This window comes from Falco biarmicus, chromosome 10 (assembly GCF_023638135.1).
Source record: "Falco biarmicus isolate bFalBia1 chromosome 10, bFalBia1.pri, whole genome shotgun sequence".
Classification (NCBI taxonomy): Eukaryota; Metazoa; Chordata; class Aves; order Falconiformes; family Falconidae; genus Falco; species Falco biarmicus.
The window spans coordinates 7,564,493-7,584,314 of NC_079297.1; the positions used below are offsets into that span (position 1 = coordinate 7,564,493).

General features: G+C 40.0%; 1 protein-coding gene across 1 annotated transcript in view; it reads left to right on the forward strand.

Annotated features, from left to right (window-relative positions):
- The first annotated feature begins 497 nt into the window (after positions 1–497).
- The window catches only part of SLC9A8 (solute carrier family 9 member A8), a 30,867-nt gene continuing 11,542 nt past the window's right edge, over positions 498–19,822 (forward strand). Inside the window, exons 1-9 of the mRNA XM_056354212.1 lie at positions 498–655; positions 1,398–1,576; positions 6,163–6,243; positions 11,160–11,218; positions 14,282–14,365; positions 15,314–15,415; positions 16,097–16,131; positions 17,189–17,332; positions 18,629–18,767. Of these exons, the coding sequence (XP_056210187.1) occupies positions 648–655; positions 1,398–1,576; positions 6,163–6,243; positions 11,160–11,218; positions 14,282–14,365; positions 15,314–15,415; positions 16,097–16,131; positions 17,189–17,332; positions 18,629–18,767 (831 nt within the window). The 5' untranslated portion in view covers positions 498–647. The remainder of the gene's footprint in view (positions 656–1,397; positions 1,577–6,162; positions 6,244–11,159; positions 11,219–14,281; positions 14,366–15,313; positions 15,416–16,096; positions 16,132–17,188; positions 17,333–18,628; positions 18,768–19,822) is intronic.

The window sequence follows — 19,822 nt, forward strand, 5'->3', positions numbered from 1 at the left end:
GTAGCTGAGGGACACAGCACCCAGGCTGTGATGGCTGAGGGACCAGGGCTGCTGGGTTATGGTTCAGGGACCAGAGGCCATGGGGGATGGCAGCTGAGGGGCCAGAAGCCACAGGGTGATAGCGGCAGAGGTAGCAGAGGCCGCGGGCCGATAGCGGCTGAGGTAGCCGAGGCCACGGGGCGATGGTGGCAGCGGCAGCAGAGGCCGCGGGGCGATGGCGGCTGAGGTAGCCGAGGCCGCGAGGCGATGGCGGCAGAGGCAGCAGAGGCCGCGAGGCGATGGCGGCAGAGGCAGCAGAGGCCGCGGGCCGATGGCGGCAGAGGGGCCGGGCGGCAGGACACACCGCCACCGCTCCGCGCACGACGACGCGCCGCCACCACGCGCCCAACCCCTCTCGCCTCCCGCCGCGCGCGCAGCCGCCCCGCTCCCACGTGACGTCCCCCCTCCCGCCCCCGATCACGCGCCCGTCGCAGGAGGCCGGCGGCAGGCAGCCCCCGCGCACGCGTGCGCCCTCCCGCCCCGCCCTGCTTCTACCATAGAGACTGCGGACGCGCCCGCCAGAGTGTCGCCCAGGAGCCCCGGAAGTGGCTGCATGTGGGGCGGCCCCGCAGGAGCGCGGTGGGAGGTTTAAGCTGGCGGCCGGCAAGATGGCGGAGTGAGTGCGGTGGCGGGTGGGCCGCGGGCGGCGGGCGGGGTTGGCCTGCTTCCCCCAGGCCCTGTTGGCGGGAAGGCGCCGTCTCCGGGGCAGGGCCTCGCTGCCGTGTGTCCGACGGGGGCGCCTTTGCCTTTCCCCTTCCCCTCAGCAGGGGCTTCCGGGGGGAAGGGGGGGCAGCGTCCCCAGCCCCTCGGTGCCGGCCTCTCCGCTCAGCGCGGCGCCTGCAGCTGCGGGACGGCCTGCCGTGTAGCGGGGCAGCCCGGTGGGCTCTGCCTGCCCCTGGGCTGGGGGCTGCGGGGCGGGCCCCTGGTGGCTCTGGGAGCATCGGGCCCCCGGGAGCGGGAGGCCGGCTCTGGAGCGGCCCTGCGCGGCGGGGCGGGCAGTGGGAGCTGGCGAGTGCGGTCCCGGGGTCCCTGCACAGCAGGTTTGTTACACTCGGCAGGCTGAGCGGGGTACTTCATTCGCTTGAGTCTGGCTTTCACCTGCACCCCGAGCTGCAGCACAGAATATTTGGTATCTGAGGTGTGTGAAGGAGCTCAGCAATAATCGGCTTCATGAATCTGAAGTTCCAGTATTTATCTGTGATCAGAGACCACTTCTAAAAAACACTCTTAACGTGTTGGTCACCAGTACAAATTCACTGTGACCTGGTAGTTATTTCATATGTGCGTGTCTTTGGTAGGCTAAGTCTTCATCTTGCTGCTCCCATCCAGTGTAATCATGTATTATGTTATCCTGACAGGTCCGCAAATGCCACACGTGAAGTCATCAATGTCACCCTCCACACTACGCTGGCTGCTACTACCAAACTGGTGGTACCAACACCTGCTAAACCTATCCTTCCAGTTCAGACTGGAGTCCAAGCGCAGCAAGAGGAGCAATCTAGTGGCATGACGATTTTTTTTAGTCTTCTTGTTCTAGGTGAATGATGAACTGAAAGTCTTTTAATCTCTGTTAATTGTACTCTGTCTGAAGGATATAGGCCAGCTTTCTAAATCATATTTATTTATCCTCTGGTTTTCTCTCCATGAAGTGGAATATATAGGCACAGGGATTTAGAAAATTGGGTATACAAATGCCTGAACCTCCCAAAACTGTAGAAGGCTGAAGACTGTTCCAAACCTTTTCACCGTGGTCTCAAATGTGCAAACAACATGCTTAATTGTCTTTGCCTTCTTTATCAACACATGGCATATGTTCATATATGAAAAAGACACTGTCAGAATACTCTATGGTGTTTGCATCTGTCTTTGAGGACAGTGTACTGGATAGATGCCAATTTAACTACTTCTAGCACTTCTGGCCAGCCCTCAGATATTTTGGTATATAAACCAATAGAAGGCAGTCAGATTTACGTGCACAAATACTAAAGTTCAGTATCTATTTTTCTGGCTCTCGTTACTTTCTTACATTCCTACAAGAGTATGATAATCTGCAGATTGCCATAATTGTATTAATGTTGTACATCTATAGGCATTTTGAATGACAGATGCATGCCCAGCTTTTCTATAAGTCTGGGCTGTTATCTTATTTTAATAGAATATAGTTATCTCTCACCATCTGCTTAGAGCAGTGCTGTAATCAAAACTGTAAGAATAACAAAACTTTATGGAGGGTTGAGGTTCATCTGTTCTCATTTGTGTGTTTGGTTCCTTCAAAGCAACCTACGCAGAGACACTTTCTTGTGACAGATGGGTCACCTAGTCTTTTAAGTGGTTATTCTTTCCAGTAGCAAATGGAGAAAGTAATAGCTATGGAGTGGACAGCAATGCAGAAACTTCTTCAAGACATTGGAGTTTAAAAAAGGATTTTTTTGCCTCCTATAAATAACTTACTAAGTGCAGCAAAAAGTAGAAGGCTTCTACTTATTTCTAAAGTGTCTACGTGTCTTCAAAGAGGGTTAATGTTTTTCCAGAGGTCAGTGGCATATTAGAATTTGAACAGAAACAAAGGAAAGACCAAAGCAAAATGCAGTGATCAGAAGACCTCTAAGATTAAAAGAAAGTTTCTGAATACGTGTGTCTCGTGGATTTTAAAAGGGCCATTCATGGAAAAATTGTATTCTTAAGTCGCAAGAACAGAGCTATGATTTTTTTGGCTGTGTTCCAGCCTATTTATGCCATTTTGGTAACTTAATGGATCTTAAAAGCATCACCCTCAGGACAGGGGAGTTCCCTGAACAAAGTAAAGCCAGTATGAAAGCTTATTGTTCATAGTTATTCCCATTTATAATGTCTGATTTAAGAGTGTAGGAATAGTAAAAATGAATGTGTATACCATACTCTTAAATCTGGATGTTGTGAGCTGTAAAATGCTCTTTGAAATGGGCTAAACTGGAATAGACCCAGAAGCAGATCAGTTCATGGCTGTGTAGTGTCAGAGTCAAGCACTAAATTTCAAGTCCCTGAAGTAGCATGAGTTAGTCTTTGACCCCAGATTTCTATGGCTTGTTTATCTGTTCAAACACCAATTCGCTTTCAAAGTCTTGCCTCTGTTCTGCTGTATTCATGTGACCTATGAATTCCCTTCTTTTATATTATATGCTTTTACTGTGCTCATCCTTAAAGGGACACTCAAATGGTCTTTTAGCCTGTCCAGAACACTGGGTTTTTGAGTCTGTTGCCTTGTTGTACTCCTGATACATACAAGCGCCTGGAGCAGATGATACACTGCCAGATATGAACTGAGCAGTCTTACACAAGGAGTGGGTGACCAACAGCTAAAGAGTATACCAGGCTGCCATAATATTTATGGTGGTGGGAGTTACTTCTTAGGGTATGGTTGCTTTTTGGTTTATTGCCAAAGTAGTCAGAAGCTGCTAGAAGGGAGATGGTGATTAGATCAGTTGAATAGAAGGCATGTTTGTGCTTGCGTTGGAGTTCGCTGGAAATCCGTCATGTCCAGATGCCTTTATGGATCTATCCCAAAGAGCAGTATAGAATGCTTTTAACACAGTAATCCTAGATGTCGTTACTAGATCCATATTTTTCATGTTATGAAACTCAATAATACTGATTGACAGGTGAATAAAAACTTTGCTTGGGATACATGATGAAGCTATTGCTCCCATAGTCTGTTTGGCACTTAGCAGCCAAATATCTTAGTTGCTTGTTAGTCAGCTTCTGAACTGCTGCAGTTTCTACTACAGCATTTTAAACACACCAGCTTGCGTGCATTAAAGTATCGTACTGTAAACTCAGGTGTTTCAAGAACTGGTTGATCCAATATCTTAAAGATTGGTGGAGTGGAAGTGGGGTAAATATGTGGGAGAGCCCTGCCAGTATTCATGAGTGGAACCATCCCTGCTCATCACTCCAAACCCACAGCTTTGTCCCTGAACAAATTACATGCCAGTAATTGAGCAAATATTACTGGTTTTCATGAGTTCTTGCTCAGTTTGTAAACCCATCCATCTATCCACGTGCACGTCAATGAAATGTTTACCATGTTGTTATGAACCGAGTGTACAAGATAGCAAGTGGCAGAATGCAGGTGTTAGTGTGATATCCCGTTCCTTAGCACCATATCGGAGAGTGGGACAATGAAAAATGATACTTTATTTATGAGGTTTGTACTTCTTTGTGACTATATAGTTAATACAGATCATGTTGTAGACCCCAGTAGTTCACGGGTGGTGGGATCCAGTAAACCATGCCAGTGCTGAGAACTACTTGTGGGCCATTTTGCCCCTTTTCAGGTTGAAATCTGAAAACACTCTTCTAAACCATCTCTGAGTGGCTGGCTTTTAGCGAACTAGAAGGAGCTGTTAAACCAAATCACCAAGAGCAGTTCCAAGAAGCTAGTTCGTTCCCAGGTTCAAAATATGCACTGTTGTATTGTGGCCTGGCACTGTGCTGCCCACGCTGAAATAGGGTGAGAGTCACAGACACAAGGCACGGAGTAAGGAGAATGAAGATTTCTGTTGCAGTTGTGACTAGGTTTGCCAAGTACACAGTTTAAAACAGTTTCTGCTGCAATTAACAGGCCACAATTTGATTCCTGAATGTAAAATGCTGTTGACTTTGCTTGAGCTTCAATTGCTTTCTGACAAAACAAGCAGTAATACAGCTTATATCCCTGGCCACTGCAGAATGATTTGTTAGCAAATAGAGAGAAATACGTGTATTATAGGCAAGCAAGCCAGATGTTGTTTCTTTGGTTGACCCTTTGTTGAGCTAAATTAAAATGGGAGAAGAATTGTGGTACTTTCAATATGGGGAATATTTAGATCAAAATTCTTAAGAATTCAATAACCCAGGATTATTTGATTCTTTTAGATAAATTTCCTGCCTGCAGTAGTTGTAAATAAATCAAATGGTGTCTTCCAAAATTATCCACGGAAGGTACCCAGATCTGCTATACATCCTTTGTAATTTGCCTTTACCATTGGCACAGAGGCTGTGATGGGATTTTCCTATTACTGTAACCTTTGTTCTTGTTGTGAGACATAGGCTTTCTCCCTACTGGGTGAAATACATTACTACAGTACAAAACTGAATTTTTAAAAATAATAAGTGAATGTTGCATCAGATTTAAATTCTGGTTGTTTTTTTACTTCAAGCCAGATCTGTTTTGTGTTTTTCTACACTGGTCTTTTCCCCTCACTGGTTTAACTTTTAGCAATGCTCAGCAATAAATGTCTCTTGCTGATCTGGATAAGAATTTGGCTGCTGCTTGTTATGAGAACCGGGGTGTTAGAACAGTTGGCCATCTGCAACCTCATAGCCCCAGTGAACGGGAGTTACAGAGGCTATTTAGCGAGACACTTCTGAGGTGCACAAAAAACCAAGAAGCACCAGTCACAACTTGCAAAAAGGGAAATGTGGATTGGAGAGAAGAACATTCTTCACCATAAGACTTAAGCAGTGGGACTGGGGTTGACAGAGGTTGTGACTTCTCTGTCTTCAGAGATTTTCAAACTTGACTGGACAAGTCCCTGGTAAGCCTTCTTTGATTTCAGGTTAGCCCTGCTTTAAGCAGGAAGTTGGACTAGATGACCTCGAGAGATCCCTTCCAATGTAATTTTTCAGATTCTGTAATTATCGGTTTGGGTAAAGTCCATTTGCTCAGAGGGACTCAGACGTGAAAGTGTTGCTTTGAAATTTTAATTGAGGCCATGTGTACATGTATGTTTTAGTTAAAAAATACAAAATGGTTTACCAACAGCTTTATTAAAACTGTATTCTGTATAACTCATTTTTTACAGCTACTGCTCAGAGAATGTTTTCTTGTAAGCTGAATCAGGCTTTAAATGTAGTAATACTTGTATTTTTAGGAGATAATTTTGAGGCCTAAAATTTGCTTTTAGTTATTCTCTGTCATTTGTAGATCCATTTATGTACTTAAGTGAGAATTAGGTTTGAACTAAAATTTGGTTACTTGCATTAGTGAGTTTCTACTGAATCATTAGAAGTAAGATTTGCTGCGTGCATTTTAGTATTCCCACTTAAAAGTATATTTTATTCTCTTCTAACACTTCTAAATCTGATTTTTTTTTCCCTTCACAGCTATCTGCATCATATTGGTGCATTTACTGATAAAATACAGACTTCATTTTTTACCAGAGAGTGTGGCTGTTGTTTCTTTAGGTGAGTAACTGGGACATTTTTATATTGAATTTGTTTACAGACTACCCTCGGTAGCCTGTACTTGAAATAATGCTCTGTTATGTGTTAACCATCACTAGAAAGATGTGGCAAACTGCAGCAAAGAAAACAACCAATTCGTATGATTAGATTCATGGGAGAAATCAAGAAATGAGCATATGTGCAGAGGCTAGCCCAGTAAAATGATACATAACGGGCACTATAGGGATGTCACTACAGGCAGCTTCCTCTTATTTTTGCATCTGGACAAGATATGGCCACATTCCCTGGCAGCAAGACTCTGGCCTTCCCTTTGAAGTAGCGTATGTGTTTGTATTAGTTTTGGTGGAATGATGTCTGTGTATGTGATTTTAATCTAGTTGGGGACTGTAATTGCATCCTGAAAACTTGGCTGGACTTCCAGATACTGAACTATCCCTTCAGTAACATGACAAGAGCTCTTCCTGTGACATGAGCTATAAGAGTACCACTCTTAACGGAGATCAAGTGCTTACTTAATATGAATCAAATTGGGAATATTCCTAATCATGTAGTTTTATGTTAGGGTAATTTCATTTATTTGTATGCTGTTGCTCCTGATGTATAAATGTGTAAATGAGGAGGGAATCGGGCCAAATACAGTTATTTTCTCTACATAATGTTTAACATAACGTTTAAAGAACCTGGCCTAACTAATCCCAGCAACAGTTTTTCAGCTGTCTCTGTAACTTGTTTACAAGAATCTGTGATATTTTGCTTCTGTTAATACTGACACTTTCACTGACAGCCATTCTGAAAATAGAACACAAAGAGAAAGGTGCTAAGCTATAATCCTAACGTAGCATGGGGGAGTGTAATACTTGTTGAGCAGGTAGATTTTGTACTTTCTCCTGGGCTTTGCTGGTGTCTTCTGCTCTCATTTCTTAACTGTAGTTTCACACAATTTCTCAATGGGAGGGAGTAAGCTTTCTGGTGCTTGTCAGTACCTTATGCTTTCTGAAAAACAGGGATCTTCTTGCATCTTGGGTGTTAGATTGAAAAAATCTTAGAGCTGTTACTTAGCAGAAAGAAAAACATATTTTCCTGCAGGCGTGATTTCCTGAATTTTTAGAGAACTCAATTTGATGCAGATCACATCACATTACTGGCATAGTAGAAAGTATTGAAGCTTAGGAACATTCACTTGCAAGGCCCTATCTGAGTTTCGATATTTCTGTGCAGTTGAAAAACAAGTAGACCTGTAAATCTGTCAGTGCTGGTATGGATTTCCTGGGTATTGCATGCACACCTCATCGTTATCGGAGCAGCATCCACAAATTTGTGCGTTTGTGTTTCTGTCTACCATCTTACGACATAGAAAGATCAGAGCTGCTGCAGATCATCCTGTCTTACTGTGTCATCCCCATAGAAACCATGCAGCATTTGATTCACTGTTGACACACTTCTCTTCCCTTCCCTTCTTACATTATTGCTGTGGATAGTTGAGATGTCTTGTGTAGTATATCTTCCAGTGTCTTGAAAGATTCCAAAAGGACTGTACTATCCCTTTATATCTTCATCTTTGTACACAAAAATCCGGGTGAAGGATGTTAATTTGGCTTCTAATGAGGTTAGTTACCATTGTTAGCAAATAGCTAATCTAAATTTAAGCCTAACCCCCAATTTTAAATGCAGCAGTATATTGATTGCTCTTGCTGGCATAGTTTTGGATTTTCTTTGCTATAATTTCTTAGGGTTTTCCCCAAGCCAACTACTGGGCAGTGCTGAGCTGAGGTGTCAGGCAAGCTTACGTCACTGCTCCTGCTGAGCTTTGCAGAGAGCAGCAGAGGCACAGCCGTTCTTTTTCTGTTTCTTGTTCTTGGCATCTCAGCAGTAGGACAAGGATTTTAGCTGTGCTAGTATGTTCTGTGCTTCTGTCAGTCCCAACAAAAGCTCGTTCATGAAACTAGTAAGTTTTCTTGCTGGGGCTGTCACTGCTACTCAAGATGGGTAAGATGGTACCAGTTGTGTGAATCTCTTGTGGTTTTACATAGAGGGTGTATAGGAGACCTGCAGAGTTTGGTTTTTGTTCTGAACTGCAGCATAGCTGTAGTCTTGTCTCCCAAACCAGACAAGCTGATACCAGCAAATGCAATTCCACTAAATCAGGAGTTATACCCAGTAGCAACCCAGCTAACAGATGTCCTGTGTCACTTAAGTCTTATTTATTTAGTGTATTGACTCAGTCATATTTAAACTACTGTCAACTCTGTTGACAGGGTGTGGCATCTGTATAATTATTGGAATTGCCAGCTAATTGCTGGTCAGTGAGCCTCTGTTACTGGTAATGATCTACACAGCTGCAAGAGCACAGCTTGAGTTTCAAGTATCCAGTGTTGCTAGCCGTGCCAGAAGTGAGGTGTGTCCTATTTTGTCCTGTAAATTAAGCAAATACTCTCAGAAAGTTATTGAAGACTAGTAAAAATGGCAGCAGAGAAGACAAGTACGATTTTCATGACTGCTTTTCCTTCCATTGTCTAAGCTACTCGGGAAGCTCCACTTTACAGTTTCTAGGTTATGTTACTGTCCCAGGGGACAGGATGGGAGTGCATTCTCTGGATTGTGGTCTTCATTCTTAAAAGTTACTGGAATATTTTTTTGTAAAAACAGTTGCCAGAAGAGTTTTTCTCTTTGATTTCTTAGTGAGTTTTAACTTGTTCTCAAGAAAAATAAAGGCTGGTTGTAATAAGAAGATTCCTATAGCATTTTCAAAAGAATGAGGCTTAGATTAACTCTTACAGACTTAACTTTCCAATTAGCCCTATCACACAACTGATCTGCCTGATTAAGTATATGGAACCAGCTGAACAAAACCTGCATTCATTAATCTAGTAATAAAAGAAGAGTAGTTTGTAAGGATATGTGGGACAGGTTTTGAAAACCAGTGTCCAAGTTTGATTCTGCTGCTATTAAACCCTCTTGGTGATGCATTATTTTGTGCAGCCTTTTCATGACTTGACTTAGCATAATTTTAGTTTAGTAGTACTGTTGTGTGTAACATGCAGCTTTGTGCTATATAAAGGTGTAAGTTGTATGATTCAGGATTATCCTTTTCCCGTAATCTCTGCTGTTGCCTTAAATTTATATTGTTGTTCGCTTAACTTTTGATATCATAAAAGGACCTCATCTGTCTGTGTCACTGTTGTTAGGGTCAGCTTGTGGTTAGCTCTTCCTCTAAAAAAGAGGTCGAGACCAGCCTTTTACTTAAGCCTCGTGAGCTCATAGGATAGGGATGCCCAGCTTGTAGCCCACAGGCTGTAGTTGGCCTACTCAGGGGGGTCCAATTTCACAAAGTTGTGCTGGAGCCCTTCCACTTCAGGAGATGTGAGTTAAGGGATTCTCTTTTCTTTTAAATCTATGTGAGAGCTCTCAATACTAATTCAAAAAATACTGCAAGCTCATTCAGGAAGTATATACTTCCTAAAGTCTGTGCCTTCAGATGTATGCAGTCTGGTTGTTGTGGTTTGTTGTTTCCCCACATAAACTTCTTGTTAAATGATACAAGTACTGCCTGTACCAGTTGAAGACAGTGTTGCTCCTCTGCAGAAATAGAAATGTTGTAGTTCTCAGCTTCTGACACAGCTTCCATCCCAGCATGGAAAGCCTGCCTGTTAGTGCTGAGACCAGTGTTCATATGGCATATGAGTGGCTTGTATCTGCATTCTGCCCTCCTTCAAAGAACAGCAGACCTTTGATGTTCCCTCACTAATGTTTTGCTCTTCCTTTCTATATAAACCATTTCATGAAACAATTATTTCTGTCTTCTGGAACCAGTGCTCTCACATATTTTTTATGTGGCTTTGTGTGTATGACACATCCATCAGGAGTAATCCATGTGATGCTGTTTGTAATACTCTTTTGATAGCTACATCATGAGAGAATGAAAACGCATGACTTAAAGGAAAGCATACTTTAAGCTTCTTAGCCACATTTTACCTCTCATTCAGTGTATTTCGTGTCTACATCCCAGTGTTTGACTATGAAGTCTCCATTATGTAAATAATAAAACACAACTGTGCAGAAACACAGATCTGAACTTTGACTAAATAACATTTCTCATAACTTCTTGATGACTTTATCTGTTTGAATATGTACAGGAGGAAAGAACCTGATAACCTTTAACTATTGAGTTTGCAGCACCCTTGATAAATTCTTCTATACTCAAATTAGTATTTCTACATGACTTAAAATGTGTGTAATTCATTTGGGAAATAGTTCTGACAGTGTCTCCACCCTGATGAGAATTTGTTGCCTACTTCATTGCCAGTAAGCACTATGATTTCATTGAGACAGAATTCACTTCTGTGGAGGAGACCGATTTCACTTCATCTGTGTTAGCACTGCAAATACCATTGAAGTGACATGAAGGTTTTGTGCTATGACACAGATATCTAACTCATAACGAAGTGACATGAAGGTTTTGTGCTATGACACAGATATCTAACTCATAACGAAGTGACATGAAGGTTTTGTGCTATGACACAGATATCTAACTCATAACTTCCTGATTCTTTAGCATGAAATGTGAAATTTTAATAATATGCAGCTTAGATGAGAAACGTTTTTGAGTAAACCTGTTACCTTTATGAACCAATGAACACAGCACTCTGAATATGTGTGTTCAGGATTTGAATATCCCAAGTGACAATCTGTTGTGTAGGGAAGCTATGTAATTATGTAACGTACTGGAAAATGGCATACATCTGACCCAAAAAGCAGTTTGTGTTTTTGTGAATTGTGATAGGAATGAAAGACTTGCTGCTTTATGTTTTGCTTTGTTTTCACTTTTAAAACTATTTTGACTAAGAGTTGATAAACAGTTAATGGAAACAGTGATGTGTTTTGTGAATATTTCAGAATGTTATCTCGTTCTCTCCTAGGTATCCTTATGGGAGCTTTTATAAAAATCATAGAGGCTCAAAAGCTGGCCAACTGGAAGGTATATTTGAAGCAATGAATTTTTAATTGTAGAAAAATCCTTAAATGTTTAAAATAAGGCTGAAATATTGGTTTCTTTAGATGTAATTTCCAAAAATCAGGTACATTATACTTGATGCCAGAATTCAGGTTTTTAAAGATAATAATACAACCAATTTGAGGTCCTGATCCTGCTAAACATTTTCTGCAGAGTATTTTTTTTTTCCCCAGTAATCCTTTTCACGGTACCAAATCTGTTCCTGTTAGATACATGGTAGAAGGTACTGAGCATCTTTGGGATCAATTAGAGTAAAAAATACAGCAGTTCAGTTATTTGTCTTGGATACTTTTTGATGGTATTTTGTCCTCTTCCTCCTTTTAGCCTTGATTTTGTAGGTGTTTTCATAGAAAACAGTGTGTTTTGATAGGTTGTAAAGTCAGATGTTTTACCTGAAGATGTTGACATGGATTTCACAGAGGTAAAAAGGAGCACTTCTTCAGAATAGCTATGCTAAAATTCATGTTATTTACTTGTTTTATTTACTTATACTTAAAACGAACAAATTGTGGTGCTAAGAACAGACAGTTCTCAAAGCAATCCGTTCAGCATGGCATGTTTCCTGGGTGCTTCTTTTGCTTCTTTTGGAAAGACTGCTGAAACCAGCATGCCTGAAGCAGCAGCATGATTCATGCTGATTAAGACAATGGAAACATGATTTGAGCTGTATTTCCAGCAGAAAACGCAAGCAAAGCTTCTGTGCAGGAGGCTGGTGCCTGGTACTTTATGGATTTAGACGTTAGGAAGAAAATGTTAACAGTGCTGGCAACCAAACATAGGAACATGTGACCAGAGAGATTGTGGGAATCTTTATCCACAAAGATATTCAAAACTTGGCTTAGTAGTGAATTCTCATCCTAGCTTGCAGCTTTATAGTTCTTGGCAGTTATTTCCCTAAAGGAAGATTTTTTTTTTCCTTAGTTGAAATGCATTAAAATGCATAGATTTTAAATCAGATGTAGCTTTTTAATTACGTATTATACTCTTTGTCAACTAACTTCACTAATTCTGTGTACATTTATGTAAGCAATTACATAGTTCAAGAGTTATGTTGTAATACCTAATTTCTACGTATTTATTTATTAGAAACAGTGGATGATGCACTGGTTAGTGTTTTTTCATTCCTGTTTTGTTTCAACTGGATTTGACTTACAATTGAAAGTCAGTTAAACAACTACAAAATCAGCATTTTAAAATAGCTTCTTATTGGTTAAATAAAATACTTTGAAGAAGATTGCCTCTGTAGGAAGAAAAAAGGAATCTTGAAGTATGTTCTGATTTGAGCACTGATCCTATAAACACAGGAAATATTGATCATAGCTAGTGAATTATATTTCTGGTATGCATTGGTCAAATGTTGGAAGGCACTGCAGATGCTGTGTCCAGTTGCTCGTGTTATCAGCTAAGGTAAAGGGTTGCAGATATCACATTATTATTTGCTTATTTAAGTTACTTTCACTGTGTTAAAGCTTAGGTCTTAACATAGGCTGTCATAACTTCAGATATTAAATGTTTTCATCAATAATTATTATGTGCTTTATAAAATGGTTTTAAATATTATAAATTTACTGGAGCTTTTTTTATCTGATATGGAAAAAATTATAATATTTAACTGCAGGCTATGTACGTGTACAAAGCAAATCTTGGATGATATCCCTGCCCTAAGAACTTTGTAATGTAATTTCTTGCAATTGTGCCTTATTAAGTCTTCGGCGGACCTTGTACTTGCTGGTGTTTCTTGCTGGCTAGCATGGCTGATAATTACAGTCTTCATGTTTTACTTTCCTGGTCTCTGCTTCAATGCAGCACAAATGCAGTCCTTCCTTTTCATTATTTCTCCCCTCCTTGTCCAGCTTTGCTTTCAGGGGCTTTTAAACAGTGTAATTAATCAGGTATGTGGGTTTTTTGTTCTAGCGCAGTTACTGTGTTGACAGAAACTAGGTAGTGTTAGCCATCGACACATGGAATTGTGCATGCAGAATAATGGACTAAAGCATTTCAGTATAAAGGATGAGTTTTATTTTCTAAGTCCCCCAAATCCTTTAAGATGATTATTGCTGGTACAGACAGGAACGAGACTTTAAAGAGATGAGTACTTTTTTTTGAAAGCTGATGTTTTAACAGAACAGTCAATTGGCAGTTTAACCTGGATTTATACAAATTAATCACTGCTTACAAAGGTGACAAGTTCTGCTGTATTCAGACCTCTGGTGACCAGGAGGCAGCCTGGTGGGTAGAGCACGAGAGGCGCATTCAGCCAGGTTTGCCTTCTGTGCTTAATCTGCCAGCAGAAAAAACAAGGTGCCAGTGCCAGTTTGGGGGCACAACTCCATAAAGCGGTGTTAGTGAGTTGATGAGATAGGTGTCAAAGAGTATGGTCACCAAAAAATAACATCTTACTTCATGGTAGGCTTCATTTATATCACTCTGATGGTAAAAAGGAACATCAGAACATTAAATTACAGGCATAAATGACATTTGCCAAGAAGAATCGATCCTCAGACTCTTAACAGCAACGTATATCTTGAGCCTGTTCACTTGCAAGTGTACTAACGTGATCTGTTTTCTGCCTGTTGGGTGATAAATTTTCTAGTGAAACTGTACTTGGTCATAGCTAATCTAGATTATATTCAAACCAGTGACTGGGAGGCCACTGTCTTGACAGTCCTTACAGATTTTGAGACCATGAGATAGAATGGGAATACTTTTCTGTGGAAACAGAAAGTCTTTTCCTTTGCTATAAACAATCCCTTTTTTGTGCAGTTTACTTGGATACAGTAATTTAAAATTAGTAATGCCTAGATTTCCATTATTGGATAAAAAAACTCCAATAGAAATATCAGCCCTGGAGAGTAGCTTTCTGTTGTTCAGTCTTTTATTTTGTGATAAGAAGGGAGAAAGGTTAATGCCCTTTCCATTTTCCAACATTTTTGTTTGTTTGTTTTAAATAATTTCCCTTCTGAGAGATTAGGTGTTATTTCAATAATTATGATATCCTTGAAATTATACTTCATTTTTGTTTTGCAGGAAGAAGAAATGTTTCGTCCAAATATGTTTTTTCTGCTTTTGCTTCCACCTATTATATTTGAATCTGGATATTCATTGCACAAGGTTAGTTAGCCCCTGCCAGACAGTCATTTTACATGTTGAGGTTTTGTTTGGAACACATTCTGCTTGTAATTAATCTTCATGAAGTTTAGAATAATTGCAAAAAATTCCATCATGTTAAATTTTGCATCCTCAATTCCCTAATGATTAAGCCTTTTCAACCCAGAATGCAGGGAAGGTAGCTTATTCCTGTTAACTGAATGTTGGCAAGGTGTTAGGTACTACATAGAGCTTGTTTCCCTTGGTTGGAGAGGTTTCTTACCTCATCAGAGCTGTACGAGGGCTGATGTGGAGGAGGCAAAATGGGAAGGAGTAGGATCAGAAGTGGGAAAGGTGGGGCCACTCCATAGCTAAAGAGGAGGTAAATGTTTACAAGGGTTTTCACTGTTTGCCCGAGAGCCTGTGTTTCCGTCGGCATTTCTCACAGCGCTGGTCCTGGCTGAAGCGGGTCTGTCCTCCCTGTGTGCTGCCTTTCAGCTTGAGCTGTGCTGCAGAAAGGGAGTGAGCAGTGGGTGACAGCATTATCATGAATTGGTACCAACACAGAAGATTTTTTCATACAGAATCACAACCTAAGAGATGGGCTAGCAGCTGGGAAGTTTACAAGCCTTTTCACATGCCCTGTCTTCAATAGATGGCTTAATTTACAGTTCTGTCAGGTGGGGAATATGTCAAAGTGCTGTGAATATCTTGCTGTTGGTGTGAGCATTGGTTTGTTGTCGGTGTACCAGACTGACAGCCTGTCCTGGGTATCAGAGGGATTTGCTGTTACCCTCAGGAGAGCAGGCAAATGGGGTGGGTGGATGTCCTGGGGTACCTGGCACCAAAGTAATAAAGCTTTATTATTGGAAACCCAGTTGTGAATCACAATCTAATTTATATGCAGACCCAAACATGAGTTTTCCCTCAGATAATTTTCGTTAATTTACTTACTCTATTATTGTGTTCCAGGGTAATTTTTTCCAGAACATTGGTTCCATCACTCTGTTTTCTGTGTTTGGCACTGCAATATCAGCTTTCATTGTAGGTGGAGGAATTTATTTCCTGGGCCAGGTAAGAATAACAGTTTTGAAGCACTTAAGTTTATTTGCTTACTCTTTGAAAGTCCATCTTTCAAGAGCAGGCAAACATAGTGAAAGTGAATTCCTGGGTCACAAAGTCCAGTTCTCTGCTGTCACAGAGGCAATGCTGTATAATCCCTTCCATAGATACAGCATGCTCCACGTTAAAAGCAATTAAGACTTGAGTTTTACTTTTTTAACTTACTCAATCTTCCTATCAGAAGGCTGTTCCAAAACCTGTATTCTCTAGAGCCTTCTAATTTCCAGTATTAAACTTACTTGTTCTTCTCTCAATATTTTTTTTTTTTTTGCTTCTCTTCTTTGGTTGATTAGTTACAGACATAGATAATTACATTTTCTCTCAGACTTCATTCTGGTAGGCCAAACAATCCATACTTTCCTCTTTGCCTCTCAGATTTTCATTCCTTTGAATACCTTAGTTACTCTGCTCACCTGTATCTTTTCCAGTTTCATCTGGTCTTCCCTGATTTTGGGTGACCAGAACTGTAGGAGTAGATCACTGTTGAAGGGTAGTGTTAGACTGGCTAACATCACTACTGTGATTTTTTTTCGTGATAGCAAACTTAGGATTTGATGAATAGTTTCATTTTTTGAAACAGCAGAAAACCACAGTGGGTTGTGATTTGTTGTAATGTTTTACTTATTTTTTCAGGCTGATGTAATTTATAAACTCAACATGACAGACAGGTAAGCTCTTGGGAAAACGGTGTATATGAATGAAATGAAGCATTATTCAAGGTAACTGTCTATGGGAAATGCACTGTAGTTGGCCAGCTCTTCTGCTTATTGTTTACATTACTTAGATTCAACATGGTGTATGACAGTAATAAACAGATCAAACACTTCTAAACCCTATTTATTACACCCTTGTTTCCAAATAGTAGTCTGCGCTTAGTGATTTTTCTAGCTGGGTTTTTTAACCAACTTTTAAATTAAGTTAAAATGTACAAACTTTGGTTGCTATTACTAATATATATGATAGGGGCATAAGTTCCTTGTCCAAATCTTCTCTTAGAAGACAGAATGAGTTTTTCAGTGTCAGTAATGAAGATTTTTTAAGAACTTGGCAGAGGATCTAATCAGTTTTTAGGAGTACAGCACCCTACCTGTTTGTGCCTCATTTAGTTGGGATTTTCGTTTGTTTGTTTATTGTATAGCAAATACAACAGTTTTCTGTTAAAAACCATAAATAAATGGATTACCAAATAAATTGGGTGGCAAGCAAGAAAATAACAAGTAAAATATGCATGAACAGCAAAAATCTTCCTTACTTGGTTCCAGTGTTCAACTTTACATAGCCACAGCTGAGCAGTCACATTGCCTCTGTATTGTCTATTTTTGGATTCCAAAGTAAAGGAGTTTTAGCAATTCCCTTTAAATCTTCCTGACTAGTACTCCTGAACAGGTAACACTATACATGTATGGTACGTGGTTTGGGCTGCGTCTGTAAAGTTGTTTTCGTTTCCCATTCCTCTGATTTTTTTATTTAGTTGGAGCAAGACATTGATAGCTATTTCTCCAACATCTCCTCCAGCTGGATAACAACTTTTCTCTTTGGTATATCAGAAAATGAAAAACAAAAACTTCCCTTTTGTCCCTTCAGGTTCTTATGAATGGGAAGACTACTTTTCACTGTGTAGAAACTGTTAACACATAATGTCTTTGTTACTAGTTGTTCACGTAAGTTTACTAGGTACACAGCTTTCTTTAATCTAGCTTTCTGGGTTTTTTTGTGTTTTCCCAGTTTTGCATTTGGCTCTTTAATATCTGCAGTTGACCCTGTGGCTACTATTGCCATTTTCAATGCCCTCAATGTGGATCCTGTACTTAACATGCTGGTTTTTGGAGAAAGCATTCTCAATGATGCGGTCTCTATTGTCTTGACGAAGTAAGTGCGTTGGAACTACACGTGTTTATGGAAACAGCAACCATGCTATGTTCTGTTAATTAATTGTTCAAATATACAGTAATTCTTCCATCTCCATTTGGAGCAAATCATGTGTTTCTGGTGTAAAGCTGAATTGTGTATGATTTTTCTTTGTTAAAAGCAGTCCATAACATAAACTGTGCAGGCAGAAGACAGTTAATGGATGTCTTATTACCACTACCTGAATGTCTTATCTCATTGACCCCAGATAACTGATTGTTTTCTAAGTCCATACATTGACCAGCTCTCTTCCACCTGAGGGTCCTGTCAACAGAAACCCAACCTGTGTCCTTTCAGGCTTGCACAAAAATATTTAGCTTGCCAAATACACAGCTGTGTCTCCGGTATTGGCTTGTACCCAAGAGTCACCTTCAGCTGGGGGGAGGGCAATGATACCTCAACATCCATGCAATAGGTTTATGTATATGTTGGGACTATATGGAAGAAAAACATCCATATACTTATGCTTTGTCCATGATAATTCTTTGGGATTGAAAGAGTATAAAAAAATAAAAAGTCTATCTTCATGTTATTGCTAAGGTCAGTAGATATGACTATGAATGTATAGAAGTAGATACACGAAGAAGGTAATGAAGTTAGTCATTTTTCAGTGAACTAACTGCTTTTAATACAGTTGTGGTTCTTTTATGGAAGACCATGAAGGCTAACAGGAGTCAAAAGGAACAGTAGTTGGAATCCATGTCATCTTTGCATGGAATTTTTATGAAATACATTGCTGAAATTCAAAGAGAGTTCTCCCCTTTCCTCCTGAGAGCTTCTTCGTTCTTCTTCAGTGACCTTCTTGCCTCTCATCCACACCTAAATATTTGATGAGAGGTCTTCCTGTTCATTTGTTCTTCTCTGAAGATCACATGATCCACCTCTTTTCTTTTTCATGCCCTGAGTTTTTACCACTGCAAAATGTGTTTTCCTTTTCAGAGTCTGAAAATTGTTTTGTAATACTGGGCATTACCATAGCCTATTTACGCCATTCTGGGGATTCTTCAGCAGAGCAATGCTGGATTTTCAGATTTTTAGCAGAATTAGGTTTCCCTTTGGGGATTATGCTAAGATTTGATTTAATGTGTTTTGACATTCCTCTTGTTATGTGTATCACAGTAAAAGCCTTTTAAGAATGGTAGCCACAAAGAAACGGAAGTCTTTTTTTTTGTTGTTCTCAAAAGACGTTTGGAATTTTGGGATCCAGTCTTAGAATTTGTAACCGTTTCTTTTTATTTATTCGTTAATTGTATCTAGCACAGCAGAAGGTTTGACAAGAGAAAATATGTCAGATGTCAGTGGATGGCAAACCTTTCTACAGGCACTGGGATACTTCCTCAAGATGTTCTTTGGCTCTGCAGCACTGGGCACACTTACTGGTCTTATTTCTGCATTAATATCCTTTTTTAATTTTGGTGATACACATGTATAAATTGGTGAAATTCAGCATTTGAATAGTATTTTAGTTTCCCATCTTCTCCAACATTTCTTAGGGCTTATTTCTTATTAGATGTTATTTTGTTGGCTGCAGATTTCCTCATGCTCATTTTGGTTTTATATTAGTGTGCATGCATGTGTATTAAAAAGTTGCATAAATTTTTTATGAACATAATTAATGTCGGAAATGCTGTATAGTAGTGTATATTATGTGCATTGGAGTGTTATAAAATATGCTAATTGTTTTGTGAATTCAAAATATCTTACTCCATTTCAATACTGATCCATTTTTACAAGCATATGGCTCCTTTTTTACATGCATAAAACAGTTAATTAAAAAGGAAAAAAAGAACTTTTTCCTGAGGGCTTTTGAGTCAGACCAGCTCATTTGTCCCTATGTATCATATTCAGGCAGCTGAATAGATACTGTTCCATTTGGATTTACTCTGAGTTATATTTTGCCTCTTTTACTACCATGAATTGGTTGCTAAACAACCCAGCGGCTTCTCTGTTGAGATAAGGAGGGACGTTTGCTGTAAGTCAGACACCTTTGTTACTTTTCAGAGCTTGTTTTATATTAATACTGTCTTTGTGCTAGGTTTGTACAACAGTTATTGATGTCATTTGGGACATACTGTGAAGCACTTTGTTTGTAAATAACAGGAACAGAGTGTTTCATTAAATGTAGACACACTTCCGTGTCTTAGTTCATTAGCCTGATTCCATGAACTTTTAAATTATTCCATGGATCCGAACAAAACTGGGAGACAGATGTTCAACACTTCTTTCACTGGTATCTAAATTATATTAAGACAAAGAGAAAAGCAGCTTGTTTGCCCTATTGCAGTTACTTGTGCCTCAAATTATTGGATTTACCCTAAGCACGCAAAATTTCAGTGTGGCAAAGGACATCTTTTACCAGTTGCTATCAAATAAATATCGTTGAAGGTTGTTGCTTGTTCATGACCCAGGAGGAATGTGAACTTCCATGTCACAGGCATGTGAATTTTAACA